The 17,037-nt window shown below is 62.9% G+C and overlaps 2 protein-coding genes across 14 annotated transcripts in view; both read left to right on the top strand.

The window, feature by feature from the left end:
• Positions 1–11,312, top strand: part of ANK1 (ankyrin 1) — a 35,546-nt gene extending 24,234 nt beyond the window's left edge. For 6 of the 13 annotated variants that reach the window (XM_082779424.1, XM_082779430.1, XM_082779429.1 and 3 more), the window contains 17 exons: positions 343–497; positions 608–819; positions 946–1,150; positions 1,324–1,420; positions 1,775–2,003; positions 2,166–2,291; positions 2,379–2,498; positions 2,633–2,717; positions 2,962–3,036; positions 3,600–3,731; positions 3,927–4,073; positions 5,618–6,170; positions 6,808–7,066; positions 8,350–8,433; positions 8,717–8,884; positions 9,177–9,299; positions 10,589–11,312. In XM_082779424.1, coding sequence (XP_082635550.1) covers positions 343–497; positions 608–819; positions 946–1,150; positions 1,324–1,420; positions 1,775–2,003; positions 2,166–2,291; positions 2,379–2,498; positions 2,633–2,717; positions 2,962–3,036; positions 3,600–3,731; positions 3,927–4,073; positions 5,618–6,170; positions 6,808–7,066; positions 8,350–8,433; positions 8,717–8,884; positions 9,177–9,275 — 2,746 coding nt within the window. In that variant the 3' untranslated portion in view covers positions 9,276–9,299; positions 10,589–11,312. Of the gene's footprint in view, positions 1–342; positions 498–607; positions 820–945; positions 1,151–1,323; positions 1,421–1,774; positions 2,004–2,165; positions 2,292–2,378; positions 2,499–2,632; positions 2,718–2,961; positions 3,037–3,545; positions 3,732–3,926; positions 4,074–5,617; positions 6,171–6,807; positions 7,067–7,088; positions 8,175–8,349; positions 8,434–8,716; positions 8,885–9,176; positions 9,300–10,588 lie in introns of those variants that run through there. The other 7 variants (XM_082779428.1, XM_082779433.1, XR_014319073.1 and 4 more) reach the window with 6 other exon arrangements.
• A 2,497-nt stretch (positions 11,313–13,809) lies between these two features.
• NKX6-3 (NK6 homeobox 3) lies at positions 13,810–16,017 on the top strand. Its single transcript, XM_082779416.1, has 3 exons — positions 13,810–14,350; positions 15,320–15,489; positions 15,572–16,017. Exons 1-3 carry the CDS (start codon positions 13,969–13,971, stop codon positions 15,800–15,802), a joined length of 783 nt encoding a protein of 260 aa, XP_082635542.1. The 5' UTR covers positions 13,810–13,968; the 3' UTR covers positions 15,803–16,017.
• The last annotated feature ends 1,020 nt before the right edge of the window (positions 16,018–17,037 follow it).

Below are 17,037 nucleotides of genomic sequence, written 5' to 3' on the forward strand. Positions count from 1 at the left end.
GCTGGGGATGGGCCTGGGCTCCTCTGGAGACTGGGGACAAGACCTGTGCTAGCTGCTGCTTGTGGAGGTCTGGTGCAGGAGTGATCCCAGCTCTGGCCTGGCACAGTGCAATTTTGGGGCGGGTGATGGAGCAGTGGCTGCGCTGTGGTGGGGAAAGCCCTGATCAGCAGTGGCCTGCTGGGTGCAGAGCTCCATTTCCCAGAGACAAGGCTGTGAGGTGCCCTGTCTCCCCCTTCATGTGGCTGTGTAGTGCGGTCAGGTGTTCTGCCCACAGCCACCTTACTGCCTGCAGATCCCAGTGGCAGCATGTGGGTGTGAGCACACTTCCTTCCCTATCTGCAGCCCTGTCATCGTGGAGATCCCCCACTTTGCCTCTTACGGGCGTGGAGACCGTGAGCTGGTGGTACTGCGCAATGAGAACGGCTCGGTCTGGAAGGAGCACCGCAACCTCTATGAGGAGAGCTACATGGACCAGCTACTCAATGGCATGGATGAGGGTGAGCATTGCCAGGGCTTGGGTTTGACACCAGGCGACCAGGCGAAGTGGTGGGTGAGAGCCATGGGCCCGGAGCAGGGGTGAACGCTGACGGCTGCGCTGCCCTTGCAGAGCTGGAGAGCCTGGAGGAGCTGGAGAAGAAGAGGGTCTGCCGCATCGTCACTACCGACTTCCCTCTCTACTTCGTGGTCATGTCCCGGATTTGCCAGGTCTGTGACATGATCGGCCCTGAGGGAGGGTGCTTGAGAAGCACACTGGTGCCCATGGTACAGGCCACCTTCCCAGACGCTGCCGTCACCAAGGAAGTGAGACTGGCCCTGCAGGTGAGCCCCAAGAACTCAGTCTGGAGCCTGGCTGGGCTTCTGCAGTCAGGGACAGGCAGCTGGCCCAGGCTGCACCCCAGCACTTGCAGGGGCTGGCCCTGACTCCCCGACCCGTGCTGCCCGCAGGCACAGCCCGTGCCCGATGAGCTGGTGACCAAGCTGCTGGGGAACCAGGCAACCTTCAGCCCCATTGTCACGGTGGAGCCACGCCGGAGGAAGTTCCACCGCCCCATCGGCCTCCGTATCCCTTTGCCCCCGTCCTGGAAGGACAATCCCCGAGACAGTGGCGAGGGTGACACCACCAGCCTGCGCCTGCTCTGCAGTGTGATTGGTGAGGCTGCCACCCCTGCTGTGTGGGCACGAGTGGTCCGGGTGGGGACGGGCTGGGCCGCCTCGGTAGGATGTAGCTCCTGGGAGTTGAGGGCAGGGTGCAGCTGTGCGGTGGGGAGAGCAGGCCCCTGGCTTACGGAGGGGCAGCGTACTTACCCCTGCTTTCTGCTGCAGGAGGGACAGCCCAAGCTCAGTGGGAAGACATCACAGGCACCACGAAGCTGGTCTATGAAAAGGAATGTGCTAATTTTACCACCAATGTGTCTGCCAGGTAAGTCGTGGGCAAAGCATGTGGTGCAGTGGGGACAGCTGCTGATCCTGGGGCCCTCTTGGGGTGCAGTCTCTGCTGAAAAGAGCCTCCAGCCCCTGTGCTCATCGGTTTCTGTGGTGCTGCCACACCCCCACATGCAGGGCAGTTGACTCTAGCCTTAAGACACCTGTGCTGCCTTGACACACACCAGGAAACACTGTGACACCTGGGTGTGCTGAGGGAGAGGGCCAGTTCTTGCACTTGTGTGCAACTCCCACACCCAGAAACGTTGTGGCAACCTCTGCAATGCAGTTTGCTCTCCCAGCGTGGCTGGGGAACCAGCTCCGCAGCACCCCTGATCCAGCCCTCCCACAGGTTCTGGCTGGCCGACTGCCCGCGCACGGCTGAGGCCGTGCACTTCGCCACCATGCTGTACAAGGAGCTGACAGCTGTGCCCTACATGGCCAAATTTGTGGTGTTTGCCAAGATGAACGATGCACGGGAAGGCAGGCTGCGCTGCTACTGCATGACTGATGACAAGGTGGACAAGACTTTAGAGCAGCATGAAAACTTCACCGAGGTGGCCCGCAGCAGGGACATTGAGGTTTGTCCCCAGCAGCATGCATGGGAGGCAGCAGGGCAAGGGCAAGGGCTGCCTGTGCAGGAGGGGTGCTGATGCCAGTGCAGGGGTCTGGCCCTGGCCTGGAGAGGAGGACAGGGGAAGCTGCCCTGCACAGGGACTTATCCTGTGTTCCCTGCCCTCCAGGTGGTGGAGGGGATGCCTTTGCATGTTGAGCTCTCAGGAAACCTGGTTCCTGTTAAGAAGACCACGCAGCCACGCACCTTCCTCTTTCAGTCCTTCCGGGAGAACCGCCTTGTCATCTCCATCAAGGTAATGGCAGGGCACAGGGCTGGGCTGCAATGGGGCCCCTGCACCTGCCCCGTGCCAGGCCCCACTACCCGGCCTCTTGGTGCGCAGGTCCGGGACAGCAGCCGGGAAGCCAGCGGCTCCCTGTCTTTCCTGCGCAAGGCCATGAAGTATGAAGACCTGCAGCACGTGCTCTGCCACCTCAACATCAGCATACCACCCTGCACCAAGGTCAGCGTCTGCTCTTCTTTCTCAGCTGCCCCATGTGGCCATGCCGCTCCGTGCCAGGGCTGTGCTGGTGCCAGAGCAGAGCCGCTGCCCTCTTTTCAGGCTGGTAACCACTCGGTTTGTCCCCACTCCTGCAGGGAAGCAGCAGTGAGGAGCGGAGGAAGACACTGACGCCGTTGTCTCTGCGGGAGCGATACAGCATCCTAAGCGAAAGCAGTTTCGGTACACAGCCAGCTAGGTCTATTCAAGCCTCTCACCACTTGCGGTTAGGGTAGGGGTACCCAAGCCAGGAACAAGGGCTGGGCTGAGTCTGCTGTACTCACACGTGTGGCAGTGTCCTGCTCCCTGAGTGTTTCCGTGGTCCTGCATGTGCTGTGCTGAGTCCCCGCAGCCAGTACCTCTCTCCCTCCCCACCCCAGTTCAGGGTCCTGTGCAGCTGGAGTTGTGACTCCCTCTTCTCCTCCAGGCTCTCTGAGCAGCACCGACCGTGCAGACCAGAAGATGGTCGACATAGCAGAGCAGCTGGGCCTCAGCTGGGCAGGTGAGTCCACACTTCACGGCCCCAAGGATGCACAATGTGCCTTGAAACTGAGCACTTAGAAAGGCTGGGAAGATGCTGGAGGGTCTCATGAATGTGCTTTATGCTGTCCAGGGAGCTGATTCTTGATGCAGTTTGTATCCACATAGTCTGCACTAGCCCCTCTGGCAGGCTCTTGTGGCAGGTCCCAGCACTTCTGCAAAGCTGAGAGCCTCCTTTCAGCCCTGCATGCACGCACAAGCACGTGCACAAATGCCAGGGGTTTTGGTCCAAGTTGTCACCATTACTGGAGGCCTAGCACTGTTGGTGCAGGCACACACCAGCAGCAGTACCTGCATTTCTCCTTAGTGTGATATGGTAGTCACAGCCAGCCTGGGCAGAGAGGCTTCAGCCTGTGCCCCATCCCAGCTCCTGCTCCTGCCCATTCTGCCATGTTCAGTTGTGTGGGATGTGGGAGGACTGTGCTGGGTCTGGCTGAGCCCTTCACAACACCTCCTGCCTTTCTGGCTCAGGAGCTGGCAGCAGGCACTGAAGGGTGTGATGCTGAGATGTGGTGTCTCCCCCAGAGCTGGCACGTGAGCTGCAGTTTGGGGTGGATGACATCAACAGGATACGTGTGGAGAACCCCAACTCCCTGCTGGAGCAGAGCATAGCCCTACTCAACCTCTGGGTCAGCCGCGAAGGCAAGAGTGTCAAGAGTGAGTATCTGTGGTGCCCTGCTGCAGGAGTGGAAATGGCTGGGCTGGCCGTGCAGCCTGTATGTGCTCAGGGCTCCCTGTCTGGGTTTATGCCACCCATTCTTGTACACCTGCCTGAAGGGTGGCTGGGGCATGGCTGTGTCCCCCCAGTGACCAGCCTGCCCTGCCTGTGGCTGACGCCAGCTTCCCTTGCAGTGGAGAGCCTGTACACAGCACTGAGAAATATTGACCGCAGCGAGATCGTCAGCACACTGGAGGGTTCTGGGCGGCAGAGCCGGAGCCTGAAGGGCAGTTGGCGCTACACGGACAGGGACTACTCCCTCTCGCCTTCCCAGATGAATGGTGAGCCCCAAGTCCTACACAATGAATGCTGGAGGGCCCGGGGACAGAGTTGCTGCAGACAGACTGGAGCTGATGTCTGCCATGGTCCAGGTGTGCTGGTGGCCCCTTAGGAGCTCCATGGGTGCGAGGTGCCATGGGCAGATGTAGCCTTTCCCAGGGGGCCTGTGCTATGGGAGCCTTGGCCCTGCCGTGCTGTCTTCTCAAAGTACGGACATGTGGGGCTTCCTCCTCACAAGGTACCAGTGTTGAGCAGTGGCCAGGGAGCTCCTGGAGCCATCTGTCCAGCCGTGGCTGTGCCCTGGGCTGGGTGCCAGGCGCAGCCTGCCTGTGTGCAGGGCTGTGTGTGCTGTGGGGGAGCCAGTGCACCAGGCAGGAGTGGGGCTGCTGCAGCCCTGCACCGTGGCACTGCCTGTGTGCCTCTGGCTCATCACTCTCCCCCTCTTTGTCTCTCCCCTCGATCTGCTCTCAAACGTGCCACCTTGTGCCACCAGAGGTGGGCACTCCTGGGGGCCACTTCTTCTCACCTCCTTCCTCCCAGCTCATCCTGGCCTCTCTTCTCATCTTCCTCCTCTGCCTGTCTCCACTGTCTCCAGCTCAGCTGAGCCCTCCAGGAGCCGCGTCCTGCTCCAGCAAATGCATGTCACCCAGGGCTGCCCCTCTCCTGGCTGTGTCACACTTGCAGGCAGCCATCCTGGGCCTCCCTGTCTGCACTGCCCCTGCTCCTTCCCTCGCTGGCCCTGCACTGCTTGCCTCCAGCCAGGCACCTGCATGAGGGGACCTGGGGGCTCCCAGCTGCTCCGTGTGCCCCGGCTTCTGCTGGCAGTCCCTGGCTGCCCAGAGCAGGATGAGTTCCCTCTTAGTCTCCAGGAGTGAACAAGGGGCTCATGGCTCAGAGCTGAAGGAGGCTGAGCAAACCTGCCTGCGTGTGTGGGACTGGACTGCCTGTCTTGGCCATAGTCACAGCCAGTGTGCCTGGGCTGTGCATGTGGCCCTGGGTGACAAGGACGTGACAATTGCTTGCAGGCCCAGGGACACTGATGGGGTTGTAGAGCCCCTGCTGCCTCCTTCAGCATGGACGTGTACTGGGGCTATCCTTCCCAGCTCAAGGGTTAGCTCTGGGAGCTGGTGCCTGCAGAACCTGGCCACCTTCAGCCAGCTGATGCTGGGTGGGGGCTGGGGACAGGGAACCAGGGGCTGACAGTAGGGTGGCAGAGAGGACACCGTGCCTTGCAGTGGGGATGGGGCATCACCTGGACCCCAGGCCCGCCCTCCCCACGGAAAGTGGGCAGCCACAAGGTCTGGCCTGGTGCAGCCCTAGCACTCAAAGGGAGGCACAGGAGCACTTGCAGGGACAGGAGGGACCACGCAAAGGCAGCAGCCAGTGAGTGCAGTCCTGCTCAGCTCAGACGTGGGAGTCTGGTGTGGCCGGGATGGTGCTGCGCTAGGGCGGGCACCCTCCTGGTGGCTGTTTCCCTTCTTGCCCTGCTGTGCTTGTATGTATATGAGATGGCTGCTGGAGGTGTCACCTCTGTCTGCCCATGTAGGTTACGCTTCTCTGCAGGACGAGCTGCTGTCCCCTGCCTCCCTGCATTACACGCTGCCATCCCCGCTGCGTGCCGACCAGTACTGGAATGAGGTGGCCATCATGGATGCCATCCCCATGGCTGCCACTGAGCAGGATGCCCTGATGGAGATGTCCGACATGCAGGTGTGGTCCTCGGGGCTCACCCCCTCTCTGGTGACGGCTGAGGACTCCTCTCTGGAGTGCAGCAAGGCTGAGGACTCGGATGCCACGAGCGAAGGCCGTTTCCTGGGGCAGCTTCTGACAGACACACACGGCCCGGACCACATGGGCTCTATGGACCTAGTTGAGGATGACACAGTGGATTCAGATGCCATGAATGGTCTGATTGAACTGCTAGACCAGGAGGAGGGGCAGAGGCCAGAGGAGAAGATGCTAGCCGGGGACTGCCAGATGGGGACTGGAGAGCAGGACCCAGAAAGTGAAGTTTCTTTTGTTTCAGTTCATCAGAAGGTACAAGCCAGGATCACAGCATCACCGACCATTAGCCACATTGTGGAGAAGAGTGCAGACAGGTACTGTGGCCCAGGATGCCAGAGGGGCATGGGGGGAGGGAGCTTCGCCAGCTATTGCCCTGTGCTGGGCCAGCTGCAATAACCTCGCAGCCTTGCTTGCTTCCCTGCTGGTCTCCAGCACTGGAGGCCCGGCACCCCTGGCAGACAGAGCAGTGGCTTGGGCAGAGTGCCTTGTAACCCTCTGGAGATGCTCTGGGGGCTCCTTGCAAAGCACCCCTGGAGAACCCCTGAAGACAGGCAGGCCTTGCATGTAGGTTGTGCTTCCCAGCATCACCTCAGACGGGGCTGTGTCCTGACGTCTTCCCAGTGGCACCAGTCCCATGATGTCGCTGGTAGAGCCCAGTGATGCTCTGAGGTGTTGCCTTAGAGCCTGCAGCCCCAGGGGCAGTGTGGGGCAGCCGAGGCTGTGGGACTGGCAGGGAGCGTGGCAGGGAGGAGGCCTGTGCCCTTTGTGCATCTGCATTTTGTGCTGCTTGTGCCGGGTACCCGGCAGCGCTGGCAGCCGGGGAGACCCGTGCCTGGCGGGGTGCAGGCTGTGCTGGTGCACCTGCCAGCGGTCGGCTGGTGTTCCGGCAAAGCTGACTGCCTCTCTCTCTCTGTCTCTCTCTCCCTGTCCCTGTCCCTCTCCGGTGCCCAGGCTGAGGGACTGGAATGCAGAAGGCTCCTTTATCTCCTGCCTACAGGACCTGACAGCGGGCTCCTGGCAGGAGGGGGTCACCCGAAGGCTGCGCCCGACCTACACCGTGGCTGCCGGGGCGCAGGGCCAGGAGCAAGAGCAGGTCCTGGCACCGGCCGTGGAGCTGATGCGGGTCAGCTCCGCAGAGGACAGCGACTGGCAGCCCCAGCACCCCACGGGCAGCTGGCTGGAGGAGGCAGACAGCCACTTCTTCGGGCAGGTGAGGGTAAGAGCGACAGCAGGGGCAGGCCCCATGGGCAGTCCCTCGCCTGCCACCAGGTCAGCCAGGCTGACCGGCTGCTTGCAGGGACAGAGGTGTCCCAGCAGAACCATTGCACTGGCCCCTGGGGGGGCCTCTCAGCCCTCTGGTGGCCCAGAATAGCCTGCTTTGCACCCGATATGTGAGCTCTTGCTCTCCATTTATAAACCAGGCAGACTCCCTGCTTGCTTCCTTATTGAGTAACTGCCCTGGCTGCTGGCCCTGACAGCCTGCTGAGGCCAGAAATAGAGCTGGTGTGGGGGCCAGGAAGGGTGGTGGGAACCCTGCTGCAGCCGTGTGGAGCTGGCAGGTACAGGGGGAGGGCAGGCAGAGCTGTCCCGGCACCGTGGCTGCTCTTGGGGGCAGCTGCAGCAGGGCAGCTGCACAGCTCTGCAGTGCCATGTGCAGCTTCAGCGGCAGCCCCGACCCCTGGCTCCCACCTGGGGCTTCGTTTGTCCCGCGGCAGAGGATTGCCCGCTGCCCTGGGGCTGCAGCCAGCAAGACAGGTTGTTGGCAGAGTGCGGGCAGGCTGCCGGGGCCGGGGGACAGGGCTGTGCCTGTCACTGCCTGGCTGGGGACGGGTGGTGCTGTTGCAGCCCCAGCCCCATGACTTTGACAGAAACTGTGAGCGCAAAGGACACCCCACCTGCCTGCTGCCTTCTCCCGCCCCAGCCAGCTGATCTGCAGCAGCTAGGGTTACAGCAGCCCTCCCACCGAGCCGGGGCACGCTGCAGACCCGCGGGCAGCTCCTGCACAGGGGGCTTTGCCCGTCCCAGCCGGGCAGCATGGCCGGAGTCTGAGCGGCAGGTTCGGGACCTGTGGGGCACACGCGCAGCCCTGCGCAAGCAGGATGTGGGGCTTCCTGGCCCAGCTGCTGATTGTCGTGGTGCTGCTGGCCTTCTTCCTGGTCAGCTGCCAGAATGTCATGCACATCGTCAGGGGCTCTGTCCGCTTCCTGCTCAAACACGCCCACCGTGAGCTGGACAAGGAGCTCGGGGAGAGCCAGGGGCTGGTGGATGACGAGGAAACTCTCTCCACCAGGGTCGTCCGCCGACGTGTCCTTGTGAAGGTAACGGGCAGGGAGCTGAAAGAGCAGCGCTGGGGCAGTGCAGAGGAGAGCAGAGAAGGGGCTGGGGCAGTGCAGGAGCCAGAGGCTGTGGGGTGTGCGTAAGATGAGCTGTGTTGCTTGCAGAGGGGCCCCTCTTGCCCCCTGAAACACCGTACTGTTCCTCCTGTTCCTGCAGGGCAACGAAGTTCTTCACCTCCCTGGGGAGCAGGTCACAGAGGAGCAGTTCACAGACGAACAAGGCAATATCGTCACCAAGAAGGTGAGTGACCAGAGACAGGGTGTGTGCAGGGTGCGTGCCGCAGCCTTCCTGCTCTCCCCTCTCCAGGCTGTCCCGCTCCTCTCTGCAGCCCAGGGGCTGTGCAGGGTGCCTGCATTCTGCCCTCCGTGGTCATGGTCAGGGGACAGGGGATGCCTGCCACATGGGGCTCAGGACCAGACTGGGCGAGGAGGGAGGCATGGTGCCTGAGGGCCGGCTGGGTCTGCCCTGCGTGGGCTGGTACCTTGGGGCTGGCTGTGACGCCCGGTTGCGTGCCTCTCTGCAGATCATTCGGAAGGTGGTGCGTCAGCTGGGCCCCAGTGACACGGATGACAGGCAGGAGCATGAGGAGCTGATCGTGGAAGGCTCCCTGCAGGAGCCCCAAGACCTAGAGGCCGAGGCCGATCACTTCATGAAGTACTCCATCCTGCACCGGGATGGTCTAGGGGCCAAGGTACGGTGTGGCTTGTAACCTGCCTTGCAGGTGCCCTGCTTGGGGCCAGCACTGCCTCCGCAGCGCTTGCGGGCTCTGGGGTTCTACCACCCTCTGTCCTTTCTTCTGCTTTCCTGCTTTCCTCTCCTATTTCCCTTCTATGGCAGCTAGGGGCGGCTCTTGCCCTCTGCACGAGTCTTCTTGCTTGGTGTCTTCTGCCAACTGACTCTGCCTTTCCCTCTCCTGTCCTTTTCTGTGTGTCTGTCTGTTCACCTGGGTGATGTCCCACTTCCTGTCCCTGCGGCTCCCTCAGGAGGAGGTACAAGCGCGTGTCCCGAAACTGGAGGTCTCCGGGGGCAGGATGGGGGCTCAGATAGTGAAACGAGCCAGCCTGAAAAGGGGAAAGCAGTGACCCCCTCAAATGGCCTCTTTTGAGGTAACTCAACCTTTGTTCTTCCTTCCGTGCCAGCTCCCCATGCTGCTGCCTGTGCTGAGCTGCGGGTCACGCACACCCTGCTGGGGGCGTGCGGCAGGGCTGTGCCCAGCTCTCGGCCGGCAGAGAGGGGCTGCAGCGAAGAGATGGGGGCAATCAGGGCTGTGCTACCCCACACAGATTCTGCCGGGGGCCAGGAAAGGGGCTGCAGTCCGTGGCAGGATGCTGCTGCTGCTGCGTATAAGAGCAGCAGGGATGCGGTGCAGTTGTAGTGCAGGAACACAGTGCTTGTAGGGGCTGAGGGCAGGGGACCTGCTCTTGTCACGGGACATTTATTCTGTTGATCCCCAGCACGAGCACTGGATCGTCCCCTCTCCTGTGCATTCCCTGCACCCTGAGCCGCCCATTAGGTGGGACAAGCAGGCTCAAGGCAGGAGCTTGGCACAGCGCACTGGGACCCGGCTGTGTCGTTGCGCTCTGCACTCCCGCTGCTGGGCTGGCAGCGCAGTGCTTGGGGGCAGGCGCTGCATGCAGGCTCCCCAGCTGCCAGTCCCTGCCTGCGCCAGGGAGGAGACTGCCTGACAGGGGCAGGCGTCCTCCAGCCTCGCTGTGCGTGACTGTGTGTGTCTTCTCTCTCTCCCTCTAATCCCTTTACTGTGCTAGTGGGTTGTCTGTGGTGCGTGACAGCCAAAACACTCGTGCTTGTAGACGTGTGTTCATGCAGACTGTGTCCCCACGCCTATTGCCTGCCCCTCTCCCCAGACAGTCCCTGGGTCTACCTCTCTCTGTGGTGGTGCTCCTTAGCTCCTGCTGTTTTCCACAGCATGCAAAAACAGCTCAGGGACCACGTTAGGAACCTGAGGGATCTTCCCTGCTGCTGTGAGAGCACAGCGCAGTCATTCACCCTCGGTGAGGCTGGGGGCTCAGGACTGGCCTCCAAAGGGATATGTCTACCTCACACCCTACAGCAGCCCTCCCAGCTCCTTCCCAGTGCCATAGTGCCTTTGGTGCAGCTCAGCTCCTCCTTGTCACTGCTTTTTGCAGCTGGGACAGCAACATCAACACCATCTCTGCCATCTGTTCCAGAGAGAGCACTCTGTTGCTGTCTCTGTGGCACCCCCCCCACAAAATTTATCTTGTGGTGACTGGGCATAATGGGTGCATGTAGGACAAGTGCAGGGCACAGAAAGGGCTGGGACTGCCACATACCCAGCTGTCCCCTCCCTTTCTCTTGGCTGTGCCACCACAAATGCCTGGGAACCCCACCTCTGTCTCTCTCTGTATCTCTCCAGGATCTCACCTCAACGCCAAACCACTGAACTCCACACATGTTCTGACACCAACCTGAGAAGAGAAGAGAGGAGAAGAGTGGAGGGGAGCAGGGCTGGCTGTACATGTTTCTATAGGCTAATGGCATGATTTCTGTACGAGACATACTTACCGTCCTACTCGCATGACTGACTGACTGCAAGACGCATGAGCTACAGTACTTACAACAGACGGAGGGGCCCCCGTCCCTGCCCCACTGCCAGCAGGAGCCCAAAGACAGCAGCACGCACGAGGGATATCCTCTCAGCTCCTCTGGGAGGTGAGAGCTGGACTGGCAGCACGCAAGAGGGAAGGAGAACCCACCCTCACACGTCTGTGTGTGTCAGTGCATCCCCACGCCTGTGCTCCAGCTGCAGGAGGGAGGCTGGAGCAGCATGGCTGCTCACCGCGAAAGGAGAGGGGCTTGACCCTCGTCACCCGTGCTGCCTCTGCTGGACTCACTTCTCATCCCTCTCAGTGAGTGCTGGGGCATGGGGAGGGCAGCAGTTGGAAAGGTGTGGGAGAGGGGGGCTGCAGGGAGGCGGCTGCCCTGGGCAGAGGGGCTGGCGCAGGGCTGCCCTTCCTCTCCCCAGCACGTGCAGCGTCTCCCACCAGGGCAGGGCTCTGGGCTCGTTGCTTGTATTGAAAGTGTAAACTGTACAGCAATCAGCCTTGTGTATATGAACCAATAAATACTATGCAAACCCCTAGGGACACTCTAGCAGTATGTACAAAGCACTAAAAGCTCCGCTCCCAAATACCTCTTCAGGCTGCAGGACGGGCAAAGCCTTTGGAGTATGTGAGCAGCTCTGGTGAACAGAGCTGGGAGGCTACAGGAGTAAAAGGGCAGCAGACTGCCCCTGCCCTGTGCCCCTCTGCCTGAGCCTGGACCCTTCCTGGCCTGAAGATAGGGGCCCATGGGGACAGTCCCCTGGGCTGGTCCATGGTGCAAGCCCCAGTTTGTGCTGGCTTCAGCTGGGGTGAAGCTGGTAGCCTGCACTGAGGTGCTTGGGGCCCAGGGAAGAGGAGTAGTGAGACAGAGCAGGGGATGCTTGTGCCACACACAGGGTTGTGCCTAGCTCTACTCAGCACAATATCTGCTCAGGAGATGAGCCAGGAACTGGCAGGAGTCAGAAGCCTGCACTGCGCATCCTGCGCAAGGGCTTTGCAGGGTCCCCTGGCCTCCCTGCGAGGGCACAAATGAGCACAGACCCTTAACCCCATGGATGCTGACCCTCCCAGGACCAACCCCAGAAATGCGGGGGCTGCTCCCCTGGGTGGCTGCACTTTGGCCAGGCAAAAGGCCCTGCTGCAGCAGCCCAGGCTGAGCAGCCACGCTGGGAGTCAGGGCAACACCTGGGCCAGCTGCTCTGGCAGGGGAGCAGTAACAGGCAGGGCTGCCCAGGCAATGCAGAGAGGTGCAGGAGGTTGAATCTGCTACAAAATTTGGCCCTAGGAGGACAAGATGCAGACAGTGGCAGTAGGTCCCATGTCCCCAGTTCTGTCCTTTACCTAATCAATGTGGGGGTCTGGCCTTTGTAGCACAGTGGTGTGGAGACGCCCCTGCTCTTCCTATGGAGCTGGCCGGGGGCCTGTTTTGCAGGGCCTGAGGTTGCTCTCTGTAGCCATGTGCAGAACAAGCCCAGCTCCAGCTTCAGGCCATGCAATGGTGGCCCTGGCAGGGGCCGCCTGTCTCGCAGGGCTACTGTCTTGCAGTGGGTGTGCATCTGCCAGGAAAACCCTGGCTCCTCTGCAGTCTGGTTAAGAAGCCTGGCTGCAGCAAAGCAAATGGCCCAGCTTAGCCCCGGAGAGCAGAACAACCCCTTCCCCACCCCACCCCAAAATTGAGCCATGTAGGCAGATCCCCCATGCATCACCCTTGCTGTGTACAATAACCTACCTAGACCCACTGCGACAGCTGACTCCGTAGCATCACCGTAGAGTTGTGTTGGGTCCTGTGCTTTGGCCTCGTATACGCCTTAGGGAATGTGCTGTGCTGCAACCCTGCCCGGCACCTGCAGTGACATTGCTTTGCGCTCGGATTGCTCGTAGGGCTGGTAGAGGGAGGCTGCACCCGACATTGAGCCTAGAGAATGCTGCAGTCTGCACACTAGAAGCTTTTTAGAAGTTTTACAGATTACTTTTATTTCCTTTTTTTAATTGTTATGGAAACAAGCCTTTTGGATCTCCCTGTCTTAGCCCTTGATGTATAGATCATTTCCCTGTACACCAGCTATCAGACTATGAATTAATAAAGAAACTAACACAGACCGCGTCTCATCTCTGCTTTTCCAAGGGTGAGGAGAAGATGGAGGCTACGGGACCTGTGGCTGGGGGGGTTCCTCTCTCCACTCGTACCCCATCGCCGGGAGGGCAGGTGGCACTCGGGGGGGGGCTCGCAGCTGTTTGTGCACCGCCGTTCCTGGGGGAGTCTGATGGGTGCACAAACGCCCTTGACTCCCCCCCGGCCCCCGGCCATCCACGCGGATCTCGTGGCCGACCCCCCAGCAGCCTGGTCCGGGATGGGCTGGGAAGCGGCTGCCCCCGCCCTGCCCGTGCGCGACCCGTGCCCTCCCGCCGTGCCCGCCGCCGCGGGGAGCACGCGGGGGGCACACGGGGGGCCAGAGGGGCCGCCCGGCCACACGGGGGCCGCGGTGCTGCCGCGCCCGGCAGCGGGGGCTCGGCGCGAGCCGCGGGTCCTGGTCCCCGGTCCCTGGTCCTGATCCCGGTCCCTCTCCCGGTCCCTGGTCCCGGTCCCTGCTCCCGGTCCCGTTCCCTGCTCCCCGATCCCTGGTCCCGGTCCTTGCTCCCGCTCCAGGTCCCGGTCCGGTCCCCGCTCCCGGTCCCTGGTCCGTGGTCCTGCTCCCGGTCCCGTCCCGTCCCGGTGCCGGTGCCGATCGCTGTCCGCCGGCCGCGGTGCTGGAAGCGGCGCTCGGCGCCCCTCGGCCGCGCGCTGTCCGGGCGCGATCCGCCTGGGCAGGGCCAATCCCGGGCTGGGACCCGCGGAGCAGCCAACGGGATCCCGGGCCTCTGGGATCCGGCCAATGGGCGCCGGCCGCTGCAGCCGCGCGGCCAATGGGCGCCCAGTATTCTAATGGAGCTCACCTTTATCAGAGTTGCCTCTTGCCAAGCCCAAGTTGAGTGCCCGGGGCCGGGGCCTCGCCGGGCGCGGGGTCAGCCGGGGCCGCTCGCCGAGGCCGTGGCCGCCCCCGCTCTGCCCGCCCGGGGTCCCGGCGTCGCCCAGGCGCCCGCTGGTCACGCTGCGGGCAGGTAGCCCCCGGCATGGGCATGGGCATGGCAGGGCTGGGCTGCCCACCGTGCGCTCGGGGTTCCGGCCTCTGAGGGCTGCCCTGGTGCTGGAGACATGGACACCAACCTGCCCGGCACCTTCCTGCTCAACGGCCCCTCGCTGGGCGCCTTCCCCGAGGCCAAGGCCCCCGTCTGCCAGTACTCGGTGCAGAGCTCCTTCTACAAGCTGGGTCCCCCTGGGCTGGGCGCCCAGCTGGCTGCCGGAACCCCGCACGGCATCTCCGACATCCTCGGCCGGCCAGCGGCGACGCCGAACAGCAGCCTCCTCCCCAGCTACCCCCACGCGGGCGGATTTAATGGACTGAGCTCCCCAGGCGTCTACTATGGGCCCCAGGTGGGCGCCCTTCCCAAGGCCGCCGGTGACTACCTGCCACGGGGCCGGAGCTGCTGGGCGGAGGCAGCCCCTGAGTGGCGTGGCAGCCGGCAGTGCAGCGGCCGTAAGTACAGTGGGCCGGGGGTGGCGGGGGGCAGGCGGAGGCCGCGGGCAGCGGTGCAGCATGCTGGGGCTTGGCAGAGCCCCGTCCCATCGGCGCTGGGGTGTGGGGCGGCCACCTGAGCCACATCTCCATGGCCCAGCACGAGGCACGGGTGGCCACCCTGCAGGCGGCACCGGGAAGCAGAGGTTTTGGCTCGAGAGCGGGGCAGGTCCGACGGTGGGGGTTAACTCTTTGCTTAGCCCCATGGCAAGGCACAGCTGGTGAGGGCAGGCGGAGCCCACGGCCCCTGCAGACCCCTGCCCCCGGCAGCCTCCTTGGGTCAATTCCCGGCCCAGCTCAGGCCAGGGATAAGAACTGGTGGCGCTGCCCGCCTGGTGCAGCTGGGAGGGGAGCACGGGGGGTGGGCAGGGCGGGCGCTCTTACTGGCCTGCAGGAACCCCCCCCCAACACACTCCCCACAGGAGCTTCTGCTGCTCAGCACCTGCAGCCGCAGCCCCGTTTCCCCTCTCCAGGCGCTGCTCTTGGCTCACCAGGGTCAGGCAGCTCAGCTGCCTGCTCTTGGCACGGCAATGAGCCGACCCCCTTGTGCTGCCTTCCCATTGCGCACCCAGCGAGGTGCAGGGCATGGGCATGGCGCTCCTGGTGCTGTGCAGCTCTGAGGTCGGGCACTGCTCCTAACAACTGTTCCCTCCTCAGCTCAGCAGAACAGTCCCGTTCCGGAGCTGCAGGTGCAAAGCCTGCCTCTTGCTCTGTGGGGTGAGCACAGAGGGCCGCACAGCCCTCCCAGCACGGGGCTGAAGCCTTGAAGCCAGGACACGGTTTGAATTTGGAGTGGGGTCACAGGACAGAGGGACTCTGTGGTCGCTGAGGCTGGGGGCATGCAGGCACAGTGTCCAGGAAGGGCGAACTGCCCAGAGCCAAGCACCACGGGGAGCCCAGGCACTCAGCCACCTCCCTCCTCTCCTGCAGCCCCCACTCACCTGGCCGACAGCCTGCACAAGAAGAAGCACACACGCCCGACCTTCACGGGGCACCAGATCTTTGCTCTGGAGAAGACTTTTGAGCAGACCAAATACCTGGCGGGGCCCGAGCGGGCACGGCTGGCGTATTCCCTCGGCATGACGGAGTCCCAGGTGAAGGTGAGCATGGGTCCTGTGGGGCGCATGGCATGGGGGCATGGCAGGGTGGCCACTAACAGATGCCGGTCCCATGGGGCGGCAGGTTTGGTTCCAGAACCGACGCACCAAATGGAGGAAGAAGAGTGCCCTGGAGCCCTCCTCATCCTCACAGCGGGCGGGGGGCTCTGGCGGAGAGCGGGCAGCCTCTGAGACTGAGGACGACGAGTATAACAAGCCGCTGGACCCCGACTCAGACGATGAGAAGATCCGGCTGCTGCTGAGGAAGCACCGCGCGGCCTTCTCGGTGCTGGGCTTGGGAACGCACAGCGGCTGAGCACAGCCACGCCAACACCGCCAGCCCCCGGGGCCATGGGGGACCCGGCCCGGCCACCTGCTCCGTGCCCATTCAGACACCTGGCTGTGGGGAGGGGGCACAGCTGCCCCCCCCCCCAGCAGCTCCTGCCTGGGGCTCCTGACTCTGGGCTGGTTGCAGCAGGCGTGGGCGGCAGCAGGCACAGCTGTGCCAGCAGCACCGATGAAATAAAGGCCCCAGCCCCAGCCACGTCCCAGCACTGGCTTCATGGGTGTGTGGTCTGCGGATGCCCTTGCGAGGCTGGGCTGGGGAGGGGCTGGGACTGGGGTGGGAAGGGTCCATGTGCCAGGCAGGGGAAGGGGCTGTGGCTGGGTACCGTGCATGGGGACAGGAAGGCAGTGGGGTAGCCCTGGGGACATTTTGCAGGGTTTCTGCCTGCTTGGGCATGCATTTCCAGCAAGAGGTGCTGGTTCAAAAGTCACTTGTTAGGGCCTCTCGTTGGAACCTATTAGCAGCAAATAAATATCATTTATCTTAACGGTGTGAGTGAGAACCCATTCACCTGTCAGGGCTGCAGGATTGATGCCGTGTCAATAGCACCGACATGTTTGCTGCCAACCTGGCGCACCCCCCCCGTGCTGCGCCCAGCCTGCTGCTGTCTCAGGGCTGCACACACGTGGGGACCGTGCGCCCCCCCACACCCCCTCTCCCTGGGGCTCGGCCCCTTCTCACTGATGGTGGGTGCCACACGAGGCCAGTGGCCCCCCGCTGTCCACAATGCCCAAGGGGCTCCCGCTGGCACGGGCACCCTGCTGGGGCCCGGCAGGCTGGTTGGTTGATCAGCTAAGAGCCAGCAAAATGCCAGCCGGGTACGAGCAAACAGAGCTGCTGTGTCCCGGGAGGAAATCGATAGGAGATAAGGTGCTGCCTGCACCGTCCGGTCATTAGCAGTGTGGCACGGAGGTGCTGCAACCCAAGGTACCCACCCCGTGGCAGTAGGCAGTGCCGGTGGCTGAGCACCCCTGAAGCCCCCACAGCACCGTGGCTCTGCGGCAGCCCCCAGCACCCCCCCACAAGGCACGGGACTGCAGGCAGTCACCGCGCTTCTGCCTGCATGGCCCTGAGGCCCATGTTTGGCTTTGGGCCCTCTCAGCCCCCTCACTTTCACCACATGCTGGGCTCTGCAAGGAGCCCCGACTGCTCTGCAGCCATTCCTGGGGGCTTGGGGAAGGCTGAGCCCCCCCTCACCAGCCCCT

Source organism: Aythya marila (assembly GCF_965140915.1).
Source record: "Aythya marila genome assembly, chromosome: 26".
NCBI lineage: Eukaryota > Metazoa > Chordata > Aves > Anseriformes > Anatidae > Aythya > Aythya marila.

What these genes read in the sequence shown, in the direction of transcription:
- NKX6-3 (XM_082779416.1), top strand. Translation starts at nt 13,969, where the DNA reads ATGGACACCAACCTGCCCGGCACCTTCCTGCTCAACGGCCCCTCGCTG. An exon ending in CAGCCGGCAGTGCAGCGGCC is followed by an intron (nt 14,351 to 15,319) that starts GTAAGTACAGTG and finishes CCTCTCCTGCAG; the next exon opens with CCCCCACTCACCTGGCCGAC. An exon ending in TGACGGAGTCCCAGGTGAAG is followed by an intron (nt 15,490 to 15,571) that starts GTGAGCATGGGT and finishes ATGGGGCGGCAG; the next exon opens with GTTTGGTTCCAGAACCGACG.